Genomic DNA, 21,636 nt, shown 5'->3' with positions numbered 1-21,636 from the left:
TAGTCCTTCCCAGTTTAATTACTGAAAATATGGCCCCCCTGCAAAATAGACTGGGAGGTGGGCCTAGTATGTCAGCCCCACCCCCATTGTGATGGACAGCTCTCTAAGAGGCCTCATTTTCAATTGATGCCAGATCTTTAGCCTAGCCCACTGCTTGTTAAACTAGTGTAGGGTGACCAGACGTCCCGATTTTATCAGGACTGTCCCGATATTTCCTTGTTTGTCCCGCCCGACGTGCAGTCGGGACACTGGACAAACAAGGAAATGCGCCGGAGCCTGGAGCCTGGAAGTGCTCGCAAACCCCCCCCCCCCCCTGCCCTGACTCCACCCCCTCCTCCCCCAATTGGCTCCCTCCCCGAATCCCCACCTCTTTCCCGGGCTCACCATTCCTCCCCCCTCCACAAGCGCTGGAGGAGGCCCGGGAGACTCGGGGAAGCGCGGGGCCGGGGTGAGTGAGAGTCCGGCCTGGCCCCGAGCAGGCAGGACTCAGTTGGGTGGTAGGGAGAGGAGGGGGGCGGCTGTTCTCTCCCCCCCCCCCCCCCCCCCCCCCCCCCCCCGGGCAGCGGGACTCGGGAGCAGCCGCTGCTGCAGCTCCCACTGCCGCGGGGGGAGGAAGCGGCCGATGGCCAAGCTCGGCGGCTGTGGCTCTGGCGCCTCCGAACCCCCCGAGCCGGGGCCTGCTGCTGGGTCCCCGCAACAGGGCCGCCCCCCCCCTCCTCTCCCTACCACCCAACTGAGTCCTGCCTGCTCGGGACCAGGCCGGACTCTCACTCACCCCGGCCCCGCGCTTCCCCTGAGTCTCCCGGGCCTCCCTCCAGCGCTTGCGGAAGAAGGGTTTTTTTTTTTTTTTTTGGCCACGCCCCCCCCCCCCCCCCCCCCGCGTCCCCTTCCTCCCCTCCCCGCGCGTCCCGATATTTGACTTGGGTGATCTGGTCACCCTAAACTAGTGGCCCCAGAGCCAGCTAGCACAGCTCACAGTGCACCTCCTGGAAAGCGAGGGGGTGGCCTAGCTGTAACATGGGTTGCTCTCCACGGGGGGTGGGGCGTGTGAGTACTTATTCCAGCGTGGTAGCAATCTGTCTGGTAGCGCCCATGAAGCGCTTTAAATGTCAAGACAGAGATCTGGCAACCTAGCACTGTGGGCAGTTAGGGTGGCCTTAACTGTGTCAACCCGCGGTGTGGATTTTTCACACCCTGCGTGACCTATCTGGGTTGCCTTAGTATGGACCTTTTGATAATTAGTTGCTGTAAGGATTACAGTTTAAATGAACATGCTAGATTATGCTGCGCCCCACCAGGTGGCACTGTTGCCCAGTTTTTACTTAGTTTGTGAGCAATGTACAGTCTTTGACAACATGTGGCATTGTGACACACTTTGGGAGGGTATTGCAAACAGAAGGATCATTTGCTCTTATGTAGCTAACTAGAGTCAATTCTTGAGGCTCAGGTGTTTCCTGGGAACCAGGCATTGGTGTAGCTAAGAGTCTTGAAAGACGGGAATGCCTGTGTACTACTTGTGAATACCACTGTTCAAGACTATTGTAAATGAACCAAGGTACATTAAGGAACCCCTCTGCCCCCGTACCTGCATCCGTAGTCTTTTTCCTCCCCAAAATAAGGCAGCTGCAAGACCCTGAAATCTGCTACTGTTCAGCAAAAGGGTGATAGTATAAAATGATAAGATGCGGCTTCTCTCAGTCTCAGCAATAATGTAATAATCATTAATTGGCTAAATAAATTTGGAGACCAAACGCACTGAAGAAAGCCTCTGCCAGCTCCCGCCTGTGGCAGTTTTATCTCCTCTTACCTTAGCAAATTAATACAGCTAACTGTAAAGGTATATAGGGTGGAACAAAGCAGGCTGGCCACACTTACAGCATGAGGGACTCTATCCTGGGAAGCAATGACTGAAAAAGATTTGGGGGGCATTTTGGATAATCAGCTGAACATGAGCGCCCACTGCAGCCAAAAGCACTAATGCGATCCTGGAGATGCATAAACATGGGAATCTGGACTAAAAGCAGAGTGGTTATTTTACCTCTGAGTGCCTATAAGGCATGTTTTCTAATCCTGTAATTATTCCCTAGTTCTTCTCTGAACCTTCTTTATCAACATCCCTCTTGAATTGTGGACACCAGAACAGGACACATTAGTCCAGCAGCAAATATCTATTTATGTTAATAAAGAGAAGGATGACTTGAGCACCTGCAGGAGGAAAAAATATTTAATAAGGGGCTCTTCAATTTAGCAGAGAAAGATATAACATGATCCAGTAGCTGGAAGCTGAAGCTAGACAAATTCAGTCTGGAAATAAGGTGTAAATTTCTAGCAGTGAGAGTAATTATACCAAAGGTCATTGTGGATTTTGTTTTATGAAGATACACTCTAGGAATTATTTTGGGGAAGTTCTAAGGCCTCTGTAATACAGGAGGTCAGACTAGGTGGTCACAATAGATTCCAAGGCTAGAAGGGACCATTATCTTGCAGCCTTGATCCAACCAATCTTCCCTACTCCATTTCTGTTAAAAGCTGTGTATGTGTTGGGAGGGAATGGGTATGACTAATGAAGGAAAGGTGGGCTATTGATCCGAAAGAGAGAAGAATCTGAATTATTTGTTTCCTCGCCTTTAAATCTATTTCTGGGGTTTAAATGGAAGTGTCAGAAAAATATAATGTAAAGGCCAAATTACAAGAAATCACACATTGTAAAGTGCAGGTAGCATGCTTTATTTCAAATGAACAATACTATCTCAAGGAGGTTCAACAAATACAGCTAACAATAAAATTGACTACTATGTTAAGAGAACTAAATCAAATTGAAGGTGAGGGCACTATTGTGGTCTTAGCAACAGTTTTTTGGATTTTTTTTAAAACTGTGGTTCATTGCTTAGTTGCTTGGAAATTACAATACGTAATAGATTTCTAATACTACCACACAAACTCACAATCACTGCACCCCGGGAACCTCCGAGAGTCAGTACTGCTGCTGCACTTGAGTACCTAAACAACTTTGTTGAATGAGGGAATGGCCAGGTGATGTTACTTCTTAAAAGCTATTCAGGTAGTCAATATGCCAGAAACAGTACTCAAACAGTGAGTGAACAAAGTGCTGGCCGCTTGCACTTTGCTCAAAATATTGTAAGTCAGTCCGGAAATAAAAATTAGTGTGACAATCAGAGTCAATGTAAAACATTAAAGTGCTGATTACAGGAGGGTAGATGCAAACATCACCAATGCCTTACACTTCTGATTCAACAGATATATTCGTGCACGTATAAGTACAATGCACAGTATCATTTCTTAGGTGGATGCAGTCTTCAACAGGGAGCCTCTCTACCTGTTGAGGCATTCTTAGACATCAACACTGTGTTGAGGCACAACAATTAGTTAAATGTTGAGTAGGGTATTCGTTTCCTTAGAAACTTTCTCCTACCAACCGTTAGTTCCAAAAATTACATTTTATAAGTCATAAAATAAATGGTACAAAACTTCATAACCGTTAACTTCGGCTATATACAGTATGTACATGTCATTGAAAAATGTTTAAAATTCATAGGTCAAATAATAACTATAAGTCATCATGTATATCTTTGAACTTTGTCTCATTCAGGTAGGTACAAAAATATTTTTTTTCCTATTTACAGATTTGATATTTCAGTCTATATGACACTTGTAAAAAGTCAAGTGTATATAAAACAGATCAAGCCCTCTAAATTGATCGAATATTAATATTCACAGTGGCAGAGTCAGAACCGAATTCATTTTCTAAATTCAGTGTATAAAGTCCGCCATCATTCTTCTGGACATCCATGATGATAAGAGTGGTTAGATCTTCACTAGTTTCAATATGGAATCTGCCTTGCTGTTCCTGACTAGTAATTTTTTCCCCTTTGCAGTACCATGTTACTTCAGGAGCAGGTTCACCCGAAAAGGCACAGGATACTGTGAGAACCTTTCCTTCATCAATGCTGATATCAGATGGAAGAGCTTCAATTTTGGGTGGTACTCCTTTGCAAAATGTGAAAGTAAGTTTCAAGTTAGTTATTTTCATTAAGAACTATCTCCCTGCATCAGAGATATTCTAAGTCGGGGTTGGCAACCTACGGCACGCATGCCAAACATGGCACGCAAGCCGATTTGGAGTGGCACACTGCTGCCTGCCGCAGTCCCAGCCCCACTCAGCCCCCCTGCCCACCGCTCTCTCCTGCGGCAGCCAAGCTTCCCCCCACCTCCGCTTCTTCCCCCAGCGTGGTGCTTTCCTGTTCCTCCTCCTCTCCTTCCCTGCGTTGATCAGCTGATGGCCCTAGCGAGGGGCGGGGGGAAGAGCGGCAGCGTGCTCGCTGTTCCGTAGAGAAAGCAGAGAAGAAGTAGGGTTGGGGCCTTGGGGAAGTGGGTGGAACAGGGCATATCCCTTCCAGCCCCCTGCCATGAGCCGCTCAGGGCAGGGGGCTGGGAGCACCCCCACGAGCCGAGCACCCCAGCCCTCTGCCTGACCCCTGAACCCCCCCACAGCCTTCTGCCCTGCACCCCCCACCCCAACCAACCCTCTGCCCTGACCCCTGACCCCCCCCTACATCCAGCCTTCTGCCCTGCACCCCCCACCCCAACCAACCCTCTGCCCTGACCCCTGACCCCCCCCTACATCCAGCCTTCTGCCCTGCACCCCCCACACCTCCCAGCCCTCTGCCCTGACCCCCAGGGCTGCCCGGGGGGGGGGGGCAAGTGGGGCAATTTGCCCCAGGCCCCAGGCCCTGCAGAGGCCCCCACGAGAATATAGTATTCTATAGTATTGCAACTTTTTTTTTATGGAAGGGGCCCCCGAAATTGCTTTGCCCCAGGCCCCCTGAATCCTTTGGGTGGTCCTGCTGACCCCTGAACCCCCCACACACCCAGCCTTCTGTCCTACACCCCCCACATACCCCAGCCCTCTGTCCTGACCCCTGAACCCCCCCACACCTCCACTGCCCTCTGCCCTCACCCCTGAACCCCCCCACACCCAGCCTTCTGCCCTGCACCCCCACAGCCCCCATCCCTCTGTCCTCACCCCTGAACCCCCCCACACCCAGCCTTCTGCCCTGCACCCCGACAGCCCCCATCCCTCTGCCCTGACCACTGAACCCCCACACACGTCCAGCCTTCTGCCCTGCACCCTCCACACACCCAGCCCTCTGCCCTGATCCCTGAAACCCCCCCCAGGTCTGGGGTCCCGACTGCCAGCCCCTTGCTAGCCAGGGTCCCGGCTACAGGCCCCGCTCAGCCCGCTGCCAGCCTAGGTGAACAGAACTCCAGGCCGGCAGCGAGCTGAGCAGGCTGGAGGCGTAAGATCGGCATTTTAATTTAATTTTAAATGAAGCTTCTTAAACATTTTGAAAACCTTGTTTACTTTACATACAACAATAGTTTAGTTATATAATATAGACTTATAGTCAGAGACCTTCTAAAAAAGGTTAAAATGTATTACTGGCACGCGAAACCTTAAATTAAAGTGAATAAATGAAGACTCGGCACATCACTTCTGAAAGGTTGTCTACCCCTGTTCTAAGTACTACTCCCAAGTATTTGATATTCTAATTCTACCAGTAATTTTATTGCTCACCTCTCAAACCAGATGTAATCATTCTACTAGTTGAACTCCCCAGTTGTGTCAGACTAGATTTTTCCATAATACTGCTGGAGCTCATCTCTACAAAGGATTCTTTCATGGAAGAGGCCATGCTTTGGGCAGACATGCTTGCAAATTTCATTTCAGTCATGCCGCTACTGCTGAACGAAGCCTCTTGTTTAGAAGCAGACATTTGAAATGACTTAGAAGAGAAACTTTCCTGCATGCTTGCATCACCACTTGTCCTCAATACTACCTCTTTTGGAGGTTCTTCAATTAGAGCTGTGGAGCATAGCAAACATAAAAGGAAAAAGCTATGTCATATCATTAACTGGTGAAGTAATGTCATCCTATGTTGACTTCATAGAAGGGAGAAAAGAGTATGGTTACTTTTTAAAGGAAAACTTCAATGGACCATAAAAATGTTTCCAATTACTTGATCCAACATGCCTAAATCACTAATAATACTTTATATATGAAATAATGAAGCAGGAAGCAGACATTTTATTAGCCTGTGACATGTATGAACAAAAGAAAATTACAGTTGCAGCCAGAGATATAATTCTGATGCTTTTAAAAGAAGTTTAGCATTTTTTTCTGGCAGTGGGTATTTTGATTTGGTTTTTGATTCCTTTTCAGACTAATCAGAAAATGCCACCCAAAATGTAGCTAAAAAGAACTATGGGAACTCCTTGCTATTCCTTCAGTCTCTAGCTGCAGCTCTTATTTGCCAATTTTAAGACATATCATCAGATAGCAATTCCTGTCAGATTTATCACTAGAATCATAGAGCAAGGGATTATGCATTTGCCTAGTTCATATCAGTAGAAATTCTGAAACATTTTCAGGTACTTTTAAATACTGTTTTATAATTTCTCTTTGTTTGACCTACATATTCTGGTTAAATGAATTGTTCTGTAGTCATCTAACAAGTAGTAAATATCTCAGCTGCTTTCTCTTTAACATAAGCACAAACATACAGCAACAGCAAAAATACAATAACCCCTTGATTTCAGGAATCAAGATATTCTTGAACTGCCAGCAAAACAATTTAATTCAAGTACTAGTAATTCAATACATTTTTAATGGTAGAGTAATATACTTTTTTTTTTAATGAACTGCTTTGATGTTCAATGAAACAGTGATCACCAGCACCCAGGGGTTAATGGCAAGATCACAGTTAAGAATGTTCACTGCTTGCTATTGACACTCATCTGGTAGGAAACTGAACACTCTTAAATAGGTGTTAAAATAGCATAAAAGATCCCCCATATTTGTCAAATATAAATTATATTGTACAACAAAAATAGAAATGTGTTAAAACGCGTAAGTCAACACCACTCTACAGATTTTGTTGCATCTAATTCTACCAGGCAAGACTTCTAGTCATTCAAAACAACAAGAATTAAACAACAAACTTACGGAGTACAGTCAGGGATGCTGTAGCAGAGCATTGTCCATGGTAATTTTTAGCTTTGACTGTGTATTTTCCACTGTCACTCACTGTAGCATTTAGAATATTAAGAGAATATATAGTATTGGAGCGATTTACATTGATTTTGGATGACATAGCAATCTGAGGGGGGAAAATATTTTTGATTATGATCAATTTTAACAAGAATTTTGAATGCAATTTTTAAAGCTAATATGTAAGTGATTACTTACTGGTTGGTTATTCTTAAACCACTCAATTTCAGGAGAAGGATCCCCAGAGATTTCACAAGTCAACAATACATCTTGTCCTTCATCAATGTTTTGAGATTTGGGCTGTGTGATGAAGGCTGGTGCATTTGAGCGCTCAGTAGAAAAGGTCATATCAAACTGGCATCTGACAATGCCTTGGTCTGTTTTACCTTCACAGGTAAGTATTCCTTCATCTTTATGACTAGCTTTTTTGATGGTTAGAGTGTGATCATTTCCAGATACACCATATCTGTAATCTTCTGAGTTAGGTAGCTCCATTCCATTCAGCACCCATTTCACTTCAGATGCACCTTCAATGTTAGCTTTCACAGTAACTTTCTGGCCGTGAGACACAGTCATTTTAGTGGAAGAAGCTTTAATTTCTGCATGTGATCTTTTGGCTTCTTCAGAAACTGCTGACTTTTTAATAATTTCTTCTTGGACCACTTCTTTTTCTTGAGTTGTCACTGCTGATTTCTTCTGGGTAGAAATTTTAAGTGCCTCAGCCTCTTTCTCAACTGTTTTAGACTTTTCAGTCATGCTTGACACTTGGGAATGGATACTTTTAAAAACTTGGCCAACAAATTGGAAGTTAGTTTTAGATACACCACCTTCCCCAGTGATTTCACAGGTATATTCACCTTGATCAGACTCTGTAAGGTTATGGATTTTGAGTTCATAGGTGCCATCTGCTGAATAATGAAACATGAAATGGCTGTCTTCTTTCAGTTTGTTGCCATCTTTATACCAGGATACTTCTCTGACACTTAAGATACTGCTTTCAGCTGCACAGGAAAACCTTACCTTATCTCCACAAGCTTCCACTTTCAGCTGCTGAGTTATCTTGGGAGGAGCAGCAGTTGGTAACTGCACTTTCTCCACTGGAGTTGTCCTGCCTTCTGCTGCTGATTTAGCTTTTGCATGAGCAGTAGGTGGTTCAGGGGATTTTACACGTTTAGGTGATTTAACTGGCTCTGGAGACTTCACACGAGGCTCAGGAGATTTGACTTTTGGGGGTGATGTAACTGCTTTTTCAGGAACCCTTGCTCTTTGTACAGTCAAAGTAAAGGGTGCTTCCTGTCTTCCTTCAGAGTTTTCTACCACCAAAATGTAACTTCCTTCATCTGATGTCTGGACAGAAGAAATCTCAAAAGTAGATTTGTATTGTGTTCGTGTGACTTGGAAGCGCCTGGAAGAAACAATGGCTTGACCTGCACGTAACCACGTTACTGTTGGTGTTGGTTCACCATCAATGTCACAAGAAAATCTTGCAGTCTCCCCTTCAGAGACAGTGATTGATCGTGGTTTTGTTAATATTGTTGCTGGAAGAGTGGTCTTAAACTTCTTGAGTGAAGCCCTTTCCTCCAATGATTTTTCTTCAGCTGCAGTGATTTTCTTTTCAGCAGAAGCATAGCGTTCGTATGATGAGAGTGATTCTCTTGTCTCTGTCATTTCTGATTTGACCTCTCTGACTGAAGAACTAGCCTCTATTGCAGATGTTTTCTTAAAAGAGGAAACAGCATAAGCCTCTGTCTTTGTCAAGTCAGGAAAAATGGATCTTGGTACTTCCTCATCTCTGCGCTGGGAAGAGTAGGTAGTATAATCTCCTCCCGTAACATCTAATGTTGCATAGTCAGAACATTCTCCTTTGTAATTTGTGCATACAACACGATATGTTCCACTATCATCAATATGGCAGTCAAGAATCTCCAAGGTTAACACACCACTGGTATTAGTGAAATGTATCTTACTGCTCTCTTGGATTTCAATACCATTATGGTACCATTTCACTTCAGCTGTTGGTTTTGATTGGACGTTTAGAATGAACCTGGTATTATGATTGCACGGCACATGATGAGAACGCATTCTCAGAGTGATGCGAGGGGTGTGATCCAAGGTGAAAGGCTGCTGAGTCAGAACTTCGTATTTCCTTTCCATTGTTTTCTGAGTTTTCAAAGCAGCTTTCATGGAGTCATACCTGGAGAAGATATCAAATCTGGCCATCCTTTCAAATCGAGAGAGTGACCTTTCACTAGTTACCGGGCTTGGTGAGCGTGGCCGAGTTCTCTCTGGCGTAGGGGATCTCCTTTCAGTTTCTTCCCCAGGCCGTGAACGGGGCCGAATTAATTCAGATACTGGGCGCATTAATTCAATGTAAGTTGGAGAAAGAGATCTTCTCCTCCTCAATAGCCTTGAGGGTGGTGAAAATTCCCTGTGAACATGTTCCACCATTTTTATTTCTTCTTCTTCTTCTGATGTAATCTCAGTTATTTCTCTCTGTCTCCTCCTCACTCTGCTCTCTTCCTCCTGTGCCATACGCTCAAGCTCACTCTTGTATTCAGAGAGTCGCTGAGTTGTGATAACTGGACGAAGCAATTCTTCATCCTCTCTCTCATCCATTATTCTCTGTCTTTGCTTTGGTGGCCTATAGACAGCCCTATCATGGCGTTGACGAAGTTCTGCATAACTTGCTCCAGTTTCAGCTTTAGATGGGATGTGATAGGTTGAGTACCTCAGCTCTCTTTTTCTGGCTTCCTCTGTACTGACCTGCTCCCCTGCTGAAGAATAACGAAGGGCAGACAGCTCAAAACGTGGAGGGCTTCTGCTTGGTGGTGAAGCAGAAAAGCCTAACTCAAGTTCTTCTTCAAGACGCAGTCTTTCCTCTTCAATTCTCTTCATGGCTAAATAGTCATGAGTAGGTAGGAGTAATTCCTCATCTGACAGGTCACTGAGTGATCGCCTTCTTGGTCTGTAATAAAGCTCATAATCAGGAGATGGTGTTCGGCGGCGTGCTGGTCTCACAGTTTCAAGGTCATCTTGTGACAGCTTTGGTATGCGCCATTTAGGTTTATACTGATCAGAAATGCGTGGGAGTGGCATCACATAGAACTGTTCCCATCTAGAAAGGCGAATGCGCTTTGGCCGTTTCTGAACAATTCTGTCTAGTTTTCCTGGCATTTCATACTGGTCTCGCAGCTTCTTGTACCACTTCATATCTGACATAGGCACAAACTGTTTAATGGTCTGATCTTCCTCAAGAGCAGTGCGTACATGCCTGCGAGGTTCTGGTATCTCATACGGCATGCGAAGTCTCCTTTCTTCCTTTATTTCTTCCTTCTGAATTTCATATACACCTTTAACAGTCTTAGTACTCACTGCTGGCTTATACAGGATGGCAGCTTCTCTTAGAGCTTCCTGTGCTGCTTGTGTTAGTGGAACAGTTTCAGTCCCAGAAAGGATTTCTGCCATTCTTAGTGTCTTGTCAATTTGTTTTTGTACATGCTTTTCCCGCTCTTCTTCTGTCTTGTACTCGTGCTTGACATATGTCAAGCGTTCTACTTTCAGGTAAGCCTGACAACTTGAAGATCCAGCACTATTTGTAGCAGTAACTCTATAATAACCACTGTCTTCTGGTAAAGTATCTCTGATGTGCAAAGCATAATAGTCCAAGCCTTCATAAACAACTTCAATGTTGGGACCACATGACAGAGGTTGACCATCTTTCTCCCATTTCAATGTTGGTTTTGGTACACCAGATATCCTTATCTCAAAGCACACACTTTGGCCTTCTTGGCACTCTGCATTTGCTAATAGTCTTTTGAACATTGGTCTTAATGTGGTGTCTGCTGGAGGTGGGTGTGGAATTACAGTCAGCTTAGCTTTGCAACTGTCTTCACCATATTTGTTGCGTGCCAAAATACTATATTCAGCATCATCATCCTCAGTAAGATTATGGATGGTAAGTTGATAAAGCCCTTTGTCAGATTCAAAAGCATACTTCCTATCGTCATCACCTGGTTTAATTTTCTGACCTGATTTGAACCATGTTACTCGAGGTTCTGGGTGGACGGTTATAGTTACTCCAAACCTGACATGTTCACCAACATAGGCAGTGTGGTTATACAGAGGCAAAGTAAATTCTGGTGGCCTCTCTAGAAGTCTCATAGTATCCACTCGGCGTTTCACTTTCTTAACTGTTCTGTATCTATAATACTCAGAAACTTCTCTCACACCTTTAACAAATAGCTCTGCATAGGAACTATCTTCACCATAGTCATTTACTACCTTGCACCTATAGGTACCATCATCTGATTTAGTAATGTCTTTAACATACATGGTTGCCACTCCTTCCTGGTAGCTGATTTCATACTTCCCATTGTTCTCCAGTTGCCTGATACCAAAGTACCAAGTCACTTGTGTGGACTGATCGTAATTTTCAATCTTACATGTGTATTTCGCATGCCCTCCTTCTTCTACAACAGCATGCATTATCTGCCCAGAAATGGGGCCAATGTCAATTGATGCAACTTTTACTTTTGCAACTGTAACCCCTTTCTGAGATCTAATTGCACCACCACAGGAAATGCGAGCTACTGACACAACCATATTCCATTCTTTCTTCACCAGGGTCTGGTAGTACCGCCTATGTCTTAATGTCTTGATGACTTTAGTGCTGATCTTTTCCGTCCTCTGTTTCAGCCATGGATGACTAAGTGCTTCTGCAGCAGTCATACGACCCTTCCTTTCTTTTACTAGTAGGCGATCAATGAAGTCCATGGCCTCAATACTTATATCTTTGAATGCTTCATCATCAAAGTTGTATTCAGCACTGATGATATTTTCAATAGTCTGTTGGTTTGTTTCAGCAATGAAAGGATTAATACCACTTAGAAGTATATATACTAGGACACCAAGTGACCACATGTCAGTAGCTGTGCTGACCACATCATGTTGATGTACTTCAGGTCCATAATATTCAGGAGAAGTAAACTGAAGTCTAAAGTTGTCACCAGGCTTCAGCTGTCTAGCCTGACCAAACTCAATAATTTTAATTATGGAGCTTCTTCTTGTGAAGTAAATGATATTCTCTGGCCTGATATCAAAATGTCCAATGTTATGACCGTGTAAGAATTCAAGTGCTTCACAGACCTGGTGTACATAGTTTACTATTTCTCTTTCACTCAGTTCAAATGAGGTTGTACTAATTCTTTCGAAGATGTCAACTCCAGATATGAACTCAAAGATCATGACTAATTCTTCTAGGCTTTCAAATGATTCGTGAAGATACAAGATATTTCTATGCCTAGCAATGTTTAGGATGGAAATCTCTTTCTTTACTAAAACTTGGTCAGCTCCCTTTACTTTAACAAATTTGGCCAGGAAGGTCTTCTTGGAAACTGATTCAACACAGCGGTGGACAATTCCAAAATGCCCACGCCCAAGCTCTTCAGCAATCATATATTTGTCATAGAGTTCCTTTGTGGAAGAGTGAGATGCTTTAACTGTGGTGACTTCTCTGGTCTCATCAACTTCTTCATCATAGTTCAGCATTCTTGTCTTATCTTCCTGTGTTATAATTGGCTCTGTAGGTTCAGAAGGCTGACTTTGCCCAAATTTATTTTCTGCAATTACACGGAACTGGTAGCTTGTCTTGCCAAATAGGTTTACCACAGTGTATCGGGTATCACGAGCTTGTGCAACACGAATCCATCTCTCTGCTGTAGTAGCACGTTTCTCAATGATGTAGTTTGTGACTCTGCTTCCACCATCAGTTGCTGGAGCAGTCCAGATCAAGTTGACTGAATCCCTTGAAATGTCACTTACTTTCAGACCCCTTGGTGGATCAGGTACATCAGCCACATCTAATTCAACTGTTTTTTGATCAATGCCAAATCTATTTTTAGCACAAACAATGTAGAAACCTGCATCTTTTCTGTCCACACCATTTGGAAAAACTAGAGAGGTGAATGATCTTGTAACAATAACTTGGTAGTGTCCATTGTTATCAATGAGATCTTGTCCTTTCTGCCATGTAATCACTGGATCCGGCTTGCCACTGAATGGAATCTTGATGCTGACCACTTCACCTCGGAGAGCATGAACAGCTCCCATACCTTCAAGATTTTTGGGCAAGTGAATCTTAGCAGGAACTGTAGCAGAAAGAAAGAAAGATCCCATCAGTACAAACAGTATTTTAACTAAAACACAGCAGGAGTATTCTAAACTTTGGAAAGTTAAATAAGAATTTGACTAAAGCATCAAAACACTTTATTCACCTTCAACATCCAAAGAGGCAGTGCCAGACACAGATCCTCCCTGATTGGTAGCTCTAACTTGGTAGACAGTGGCATCATCATCTGTTGCATTTGTAATGACCAGCTGGTGATATCCACCTTTAAATTCTTGTATCTTAACCTTTTCACCATCTGGCAAGATCTCTTTACCCTGTCTAAACCATTTAACAATAGGCTTAGGATGACCAGTGACTTTGCAAACAAATGTGGCAGTGGCTCTGAATTTCACATTCAAGTTTCTTAGTTCTTCCTTGAAATGTGGTGCTTGAATTAGTACATCAGATTTTGGAATGACTGATTGTGATACTTCACTCCATTCACTTTCACCGCCTAGATTTTCACATTTTACACGGAATTCATATTCAAGGCCCTCAACAAGACTTTTCACAGAATAGACTGTTTCATGAATTTCTTCTGTTGTTACTGCAATCCATTTGTTTTGTTTCTTTTCACGTTTCTCGAGGTAGTAATTTCTGATCTTTGCACCTCCATCACTGGCCGGTGGTTTCCAGGACACAACACAAGAGTCCTTTGTAACAGCAGTTACTACTGGTTGACTAGGTTGCCCTGGTTTTTCTGTAAAGAATAAAAAGATTCAAAACGTTAAATGAAGTTAGCTTAGTAATTTGCAGGTATATGTAAACTCGTATTTTGGTGCACGCTTACCAAATGGACTTTTGATAACAACAATTGATGAAACCTCTAGTGCTTTGCTAATGCCATATGTATTCTGAGCAGACACACGGAAATAATAGCCTGCATTTTCAGTTAGGTTAACAATTCTGCATGTTGTGCTTGAAATGCTTGAAGATACCAGTTGCCACTCTGTGCCTTCCTTAGCTTCACATTTCTCTACCACATAGTTTGTTATCAAAGCACCTCCATCATCCTCAGGTGGCTTCCAGCTGATTACCACAGAATTTTTCAGTAGGGCTTCCACAACAATTGGCCCTGTTGGTTTATCTGGTTTATCTATAAAAGGAAAACAGTATTTTAGTTATCTGCCAGTAAATATTTTAGAGAATATTATTCAACAGAATTATTGGAAATAGATTTAATACCTTGAATTTCCACATTAAGTACAGTGTCAACTGTTCCAAATATGTTGCTTAGTTGCACTTTATACTTCCCAGCATGGGTCTTATGCTGGACATTCTTAATGACAAGATGAGTATAATGCTCAGTGTTCTCAATAGTAACATTTTCTGAGTCTCTCAAAGGTTTCTTGTCATGGAACCAAGTGATAGCCGGTACTGGGCGACCAATGTACACAATATGGAGGCGAAGGGTGCCACCCACACCTGCATAATATTTCTCTTTCAGTGGGAAGCCAGGGTGGAACTGAGGAGGAGCCTGCAAGAGTAGCTTGCCAGTAGTTTCAATCTCCCCGACATCATTGGTAGCCATGCAAGTGTAGACACCTTCATCTTCTTGTTCTTCTGTTATTACAGTCAGTGTATGGGTGCGTCCATCTGATGACATTCTGTATTTTCGGCTTTGTACCAGTTCTTTGCCAAAACGATACCATTTAATGTCAGGAAGAGGTCTCCCAACAATCTGGCATGTCAACTGAGCTGCTTCACCCAGTTTAGTTGTAACATCCTTCATTGCTTGTCTTATGCCTGGTGCTTCTCCAGCTGTAACATTGAAAGGTTAAAGATAAGAAAATTATTAAATGTTCCTCCACTATTACTTTATTTATACACATCCTTCACTTATACCTGTCACCAGTTTACATTTAAACTTGCAGGCTTATTCTTTAAGACCATATAGCCAATATATAATGTTCATGAGCACAACATAGTTTACCAGGACATAAATATCATTTAATCTGTCACATAAATCATAGTGACTAGGATAGGACATTTAAACTTACATGTTAGTTTAGTCTTTACTGTCATAGCTGTTCTTCGAGGTCTGCTGACTCCAGTCTCATTTTCTGCAAAAACCCTGAATTCATATTCTGTAGCCTCCAGTAAACCTCCCACTGTGAATTGTCTGTCTTTGATACGTTCTTTATTGCACTTTTTCCATGCGCTCTCTCCAGACTGACGATATTCAATCCAGTATCCCAGGATATCTTTTCCACCATCACATTCAGGCCGTTCCCATTCTAAAGTAATGCTATCCTTAGATATAGAAGTGATCTCAATTTCTCCAGGTTGACTTGGTTTGTCTATAAATTACAGAGTATTTACACAAGTTAAATTTCACTTCTCTAAGAACTTCACTAAATTGCTCTCCAAACTGTCAACTAATTCGAACAGTTTCTTACCAAATGGATCTTTGCACACCACTGGTTCAGAAGCAGGGCTTGGTTCACTCTCACCAATGTCATTTTGGGCAATGATGCGGAACTGATATTCAGCATCTGGAACAAGTCCTGTGACTGTGAACATTGTAGTTGTGATTTGAGTTTTGTTATGCCTGACCCATTTCTCTGTAGATGTCTCTTTACGCTCAACGTAGTAGCCAGTGACACGAGAACCACCATCATCTTTAGGTCTGGACCAGAATAAGCTAACAGAGCTCTTTGTGACATCAAGTACTTCTGGTGGATTGTTTGGAGGCTCTGGAGGATCTGTTAAAAATAACATAATAACCATGTATTTTTAAAGCTCTTTTGTGTGTGTGTGATTGTACATTTACACACATAAGACATGATAATTAAAACAGGAATTTTATTGTACAAAAATCTACTCACTCAAAGGTGTCTTTGGTACAACTGGTTCTTCAGATTTCAGGGACTTGCTAATACCAAACTGGTTTTCAGCAGAAACACGGAAGTGATACTCTACATTTTCTTTGAGCCCTTTCACGACTAATGATGTTCCCCTCACTCTGGAATCAACTGTGTACCAGGCAGCCTTAGGTACTTCTCGCCTCTCAATGATGTAACCAATAATATCTGCACCACCATCGTCGGTAGGAGGTCTCCAGCTTACTCTGACTGAGCGAGTCTGTATGTCATCATACTCAAGTGGCCCTTCAGGTGGATTTGGAATGCCAATCACTCTGACCTGTATATAAACAGCCTTCTTTGCACATTTGTTTTCAAGTGCCAAATCATAGGTACCAGAATCTTCTCTTTCTGCATCTTTGATCACAAGTTCAGTGTGTGTCTCAGAAGTTGCTATCATTGCTCTCTTGCTGATGTCAAGGCCTTCTTTAGTCCATTTGCATATCGGTATGGGCTTCCCCTTAATTGGTACTGTAAGCCTGATAACTCCACCTTGTCTCACAAACAGACCTTCCTGGTATTTTTCAAGTTCACAATCAGGATATTCTGAAAATAAACCCAACATGTTATGTTACAACTATTTTACAGATATTTTGTTATGTCTGTTTTATGCAAAAATATTGCTTATATCTATTTTCAGCAAGAACTAAGACCTAAAACATCTTACCAAGCATTTCTGTTACTTTGACTGTTCCTGGCACATCAGCAGGTTCTCCAGGCCCACCAGCATTACAGGCCATCACACGGAATCTATACTCTGCGCCTTGTGGTAGATGTGTCAAGGTGTATTCATGTATTTTGGTTGGAGTGGTATTACATTTGGTCCATTCAAACTGATCAACCTTTTGCATTTCAATCAAGTAGCCAGTGACTTTAGAACCTCCTTCCTCTTCTGGTGGACTCCAGGCCAGGGACACTGATGTTCTTGTAGTATCAGTAACTCTTGGGTTCTGAGGTTTACCTGGGGGAGCTGGAATAGAAGATCAGATAGCAGGTAAATATATTTTAAGATAGTTCTACGTTTAGTTTGAATATTTAAAAGGCAAAACAAAATGTTAACATACACCATTTGATAAGTATTTAGTAATGGTGATGTTTACACAGGAAACTAATGAATAAAACAGATTTTTAAAATATTCTTTGTATATTTAATTAAAATATCTGCTGCAGTACATTAAGCTATCCAGATGAAATATTTTAGTTTGTTAAACATAACAGCAGGTCTTATCAGTGACATTCCGCTCTGCCTCAAATGTTCTTTTCTCCATGTAGGAAATTATTTACCAATTGGATCCATAGCAACAGCAGGTTTGGAAGGACGGCTTGGTTTGCCTGTGCCTCTGGCATTGATAGCTGTGACACGGTGTTCATATTCTAATCCTTCAATCAGTCCAGTGGAGCGATAACGTGTCATAGTCACTGGAATTTTATTTACACGGACCCATCTATCTGCTCTGACTTCTTTGCGTTCCACAATATAACCAGAGATCTGTGAGCCACCATCATCTTCTGGTGGATGCCAAATAAGGGTCATGCCTTCGCGAGAGACATCAGACACTTGTAGAGTGTCAGGAGGACCAGGAAGACCTGTAATAAAAAGACACAGAATTAAGAAAGAAAATATGAGACTGCATTTACAAATGTAGCTTTCTGGGGACAAATCCATAATACATACTACCTAGCACCTGTAGTGCTTTTCATCACCAGATCACAAAGCACTTCACAAAGGAGAAAGCTGAGGCTGAGAGAGGTGAAGCGATTTCCCTAAGCTGACCCAGCAGGCCAGTGCGTAGACCTGGGAGTAGAACCTAGATCTCCAGCGTCATAGTCCAATATTCTATCCAAAGCATGTATATTATGCATATACAGGGCAACATAATAGTTTTAGATGTGGCATTTTTCTCCACAAGTATAACATGATTAGTACACATGAGAGTATAGCATGTTATTTGGGAAAAGGAAATAATAGGATTTATTCTAGGGGATCTAGCCCTGTTTGTATTAATACATAGGCCCATGTAAATTGTTCTCCATTTTTAAATGTAGAGAATTGGAGAAAATGTAGACTTACTGATTCGACTCTTGCATTCTATAATGTCAGACTGAAGGTATGATCCAATTCCAAAGCGGTTTGTAGCAGCCACACGGAACACATATTCAGAACTTTCAATGAGTCTAGTGAACTTAAAGGTTGTCCTTGTTACAGATTCGGAAACTGGTAGCCATCCAGGACGGTGTGCATCACGCTGCTCCACCACATAACCACTCAGTGCAGCTCCACCATCCAGCTCAGGTTGTTCCCAGGAGATGGTAACAGAAGTTGAATCAATATCATCAATTCTGATAGGTCCAGTAGGTGGTCCAGGTTTGTCTAGGAAAAATTAAAAAGAACATAAGTTACTGTTTAAAAAAGAAGCTAGGTTGGCATTGTGACAGATTTCATGATGAAGGAAGAAGGATTGTGGACAATCATATCTTAATAATAAATCCTTACCAAGAATGATAACTTTTATAGTCTCAACAGCAGTTCCAGTTGTGTTCTTCAGTTCAAGTGTGTACTCCCCAGTGTCATGTATTGTGGTCTCACGCACAGTTAATTTAGCTACTTTGGCTTCAGTTTCAATCTTGGTGCATTCTGATTCTCTTAGCTTAGAACCAGCGAAGAACCAAGATACAGCTGGAGGTGGTCGGCCACCAATTGGAATAGCTAACTCTATGGGTCTGCCAGCTGGCACATGAACTGTCTTTTGAGTTATTCCAGCAAGGTCAATTGTGGGTAACACTATTAAAAAAACAAAACAAAACCTTTTAAATATCCATTTTGTAAATAAAATATCACACATTTTGAGTAGTCCTCAACCTATCCTTTTAACTATTATACCTACCTTTTTGGTCTTGTACAGTTACTGCTGTGACAATCTCTCTTGGTTCCGACACACCCTTCTGATTTTGTGCTCTGACTCTGAACAAATACTGTTCACCTTCATTTAGTGAGATGATTGTGTGCTCAAAGACTGTAGGCTTCAGTGTCACAACCTTCATCCACTTTTCTGTTCCAGCTTTGCTGGCCTCAATAACATAGCCAGTCAGTCTGCTGCCACCATCATGCTGTGGTTTCTCCCATGCAAGAGTTACAGTTGATTTAGTGATGTCAACTACCTCCAGTTTCTGAGGCACCATAGGAACATCAGACACCAGTACTGCATCAGATGTTTCACAAGGTTCACCAATACCATAAATATTTTCTGGCAGCACTCTGAAATAGTACATAGCTCCTTCTATAAGTCCAGTAAGTCTATAAAATGTTTTGCTGCATTTGGTAGTTACTGTCTTGTATGCTCTCATGGTAGCCTCACGTTTCTCAATTATATAATTGTTAACTGGTGCTCCACCATCAATAGTAGGAATTTCCCAAGTAATCGTCACGGAATCTTTCGACACTTCCTTAACTTTCACTGTGGCAGATGGGCCAGGTGTATCTAAATGCAAAATCAAAACGAATTATTTCCTATTTGCTCTTTTCCTGATTTGGGTAATTACTGAATTTACTGAAGCAAACAAATCAGGATTTGGATTTCATAGATGAACTCATCCTTTAGAAACATATTTTCCTTTGATTTCTACTGTATTTCTTCTTTTCCCCTCTTCCCCTCCTCTCCCACCTCACCTGCCATGGTCTTTTATCATTATTTTCTGGGTTCTACTTAAATTGCAAACTCCTTTCAGCAAACACCTTTTTCCTTCTGTCTAAAACAACATGTGTAAGTACAGTGCAATATCAATATGTAATAGTAACAATACTCACCATATACTTTAACAATGACAGTTGCTGATTTCTTGCCTGATTGATTTTCAGCCTCAACCACATATTTGCCAGCATCATACCGATTAACTTTATCCACAATAAGCAGAGTGTAGCTCTCTGTAGTGTCTATAATAGACCGATTTGCAAGGTCAACACCCTCTTTGCTCCATGTAATTACTGGAGGTGGTCTGCCAGATACAGACACCATTAGGCGCAAAGAACCACCAGCTCTGACAGTGACAGTCTTCTTTAGATCATCAGCAAGTTCAAGGTCTGGTATTTCTGATGGGGAGAGGGGAGAAATACAAAATGAATTCATCTTTGAATAGTTTTAAAGAAAAATATATTCTTTCCATAAAAAAACGTGGGTTTTCAAATTACCTATTCTTTCCACAGGTTCAATTTCAGCTGATGATTCACTGAATTCACTCATACCATTCATGTTTGTGGCAGCAACTCTGAAACAGTATTTCTGGCTTGTTTTAAGAGCAGTCACTGTGAATTCAGCATTCCTTAGGGTGGCGGTAGTGTGTGGTCTGTACCACTGTTCAGTACCGTCTTCTTTCATTTCAAGAACGTAGCCTAAGAGGTCAGCACCACCATCATACATGGGCTTTGTCCATGCCAAGCTTATGCTGTGCCTAGTAGTATCCACAACTCTTGGAGCTGAAGGAGGTGCAGGAGTGTCTTTGGAATAGAGGAACACACATTTCACATTATTGCAGGGAACATTTTACAGTTTAAAAGACCTTATTTAGTAACAATATTCTAAACAATTAGTGATTAGAAATTTATCTGAAATTAATTATAATCACTTTTATTTTAAATTCATTGCAGTGCTAGTGATCATAATGAATTCACATATTCTTTTGGATCTCTTATTTGGAATGTCATTGTAGTTAATTATGAGGCAATATGTTTAATAAATATTAAAAATATATTTTGAATTTGACTACTTACACGATGGCTCCTTGCACAGGATAGATTGAGAAGCGTCACTAGGCTCACTGTTCCCAGCAGCATTCACTGCAGTGACACGGAACTGATATTCACTATGTTCCATTAGACCTGTAACTTTCAGTCTGGTATCATAAACAGTGTAATCTCTGTTGACTCGTGTCCAGCGTAGACTTCTCTTTTCACGTTTGTCTACAAGATAGTTGCTAATCTCACTGCCACCATCTGATTCTGGTTGCAGCCACTGAATAATAATGTGTTCCTTGCCAATACCCACTGCTTCGGGTGCACCAGGTTGTGATGGAATAGCTGTTGGTGTTCAAAAATATGAAAAAAATCAGATTTTTTTTTCAAATATTTCACATATGAAGAAGACTCCATAAATGCTGGAGCTAAAAGATGAAAGCACTTACTGAAAGCGTTTCTAGCAACAATGGCTTCTGTTTCAAGTGGAACACCTGACCCATACTTATTGACAGCTCTCACACGGAAGATGTATTCATTATTTTTAATAAGTCTTGTCACCACCCATGATAATGTTTGACATTCAGCCTCAACAATAACCCAGTTGAGCCTGCTGGTTTCACGTCTTTCTACAATGTAGTGGGTGATTTCTGCACCTCCATCTTCATGTGGAACATTCCATGCCAGAGTACACTTCTCTTCGGTTACTCTGCTAATAGTGATTTTGCCAGCACATGGACCAGGTGAATCTGAGTAGGGGTGAACAAAGGTGTAATTATAGGAGTCAATGAAAAGCTTCTCTCTCTTTTTT

General features: G+C 42.2%; 1 protein-coding gene across 1 annotated transcript in view; it reads right to left on the bottom strand.

The window, feature by feature from the left end:
* Positions 1-2,711: 2,711 nt before the first annotated feature.
* Positions 2,712-21,636, bottom strand: part of TTN (titin) — a 310,422-nt gene continuing 291,497 nt past the window's right edge. Inside the window, exons 322-340 of the mRNA XM_054044429.1 lie at positions 21,275-21,574; positions 20,865-21,170; positions 20,286-20,591; positions 19,905-20,186; positions 18,985-19,578; positions 18,594-18,881; positions 18,171-18,470; positions 17,384-17,686; positions 16,767-17,069; positions 16,064-16,645; positions 15,635-15,940; positions 15,236-15,535; positions 14,421-14,996; positions 14,026-14,331; positions 13,342-13,935; positions 7,268-13,215; positions 7,025-7,178; positions 5,597-5,884; positions 2,712-4,008 (exon numbers count right to left, since the gene is read on the bottom strand). Coding sequence (XP_053900404.1) covers positions 3,710-4,008; positions 5,597-5,884; positions 7,025-7,178; positions 7,268-13,215; positions 13,342-13,935; positions 14,026-14,331; positions 14,421-14,996; positions 15,236-15,535; positions 15,635-15,940; positions 16,064-16,645; positions 16,767-17,069; positions 17,384-17,686; positions 18,171-18,470; positions 18,594-18,881; positions 18,985-19,578; positions 19,905-20,186; positions 20,286-20,591; positions 20,865-21,170; positions 21,275-21,574 — 12,335 coding nt within the window. The 3' untranslated portion in view covers positions 2,712-3,709. The remainder of the gene's footprint in view (positions 4,009-5,596; positions 5,885-7,024; positions 7,179-7,267; positions 13,216-13,341; positions 13,936-14,025; positions 14,332-14,420; positions 14,997-15,235; positions 15,536-15,634; positions 15,941-16,063; positions 16,646-16,766; positions 17,070-17,383; positions 17,687-18,170; positions 18,471-18,593; positions 18,882-18,984; positions 19,579-19,904; positions 20,187-20,285; positions 20,592-20,864; positions 21,171-21,274; positions 21,575-21,636) is intronic.

The sequence above is a fragment of the Malaclemys terrapin genome, chromosome 11, assembly GCF_027887155.1.
Source record: "Malaclemys terrapin pileata isolate rMalTer1 chromosome 11, rMalTer1.hap1, whole genome shotgun sequence".
NCBI lineage: Eukaryota > Metazoa > Chordata > Testudines > Emydidae > Malaclemys > Malaclemys terrapin.
This window is presented reverse-complemented; position numbering and strand designations above follow the sequence as displayed.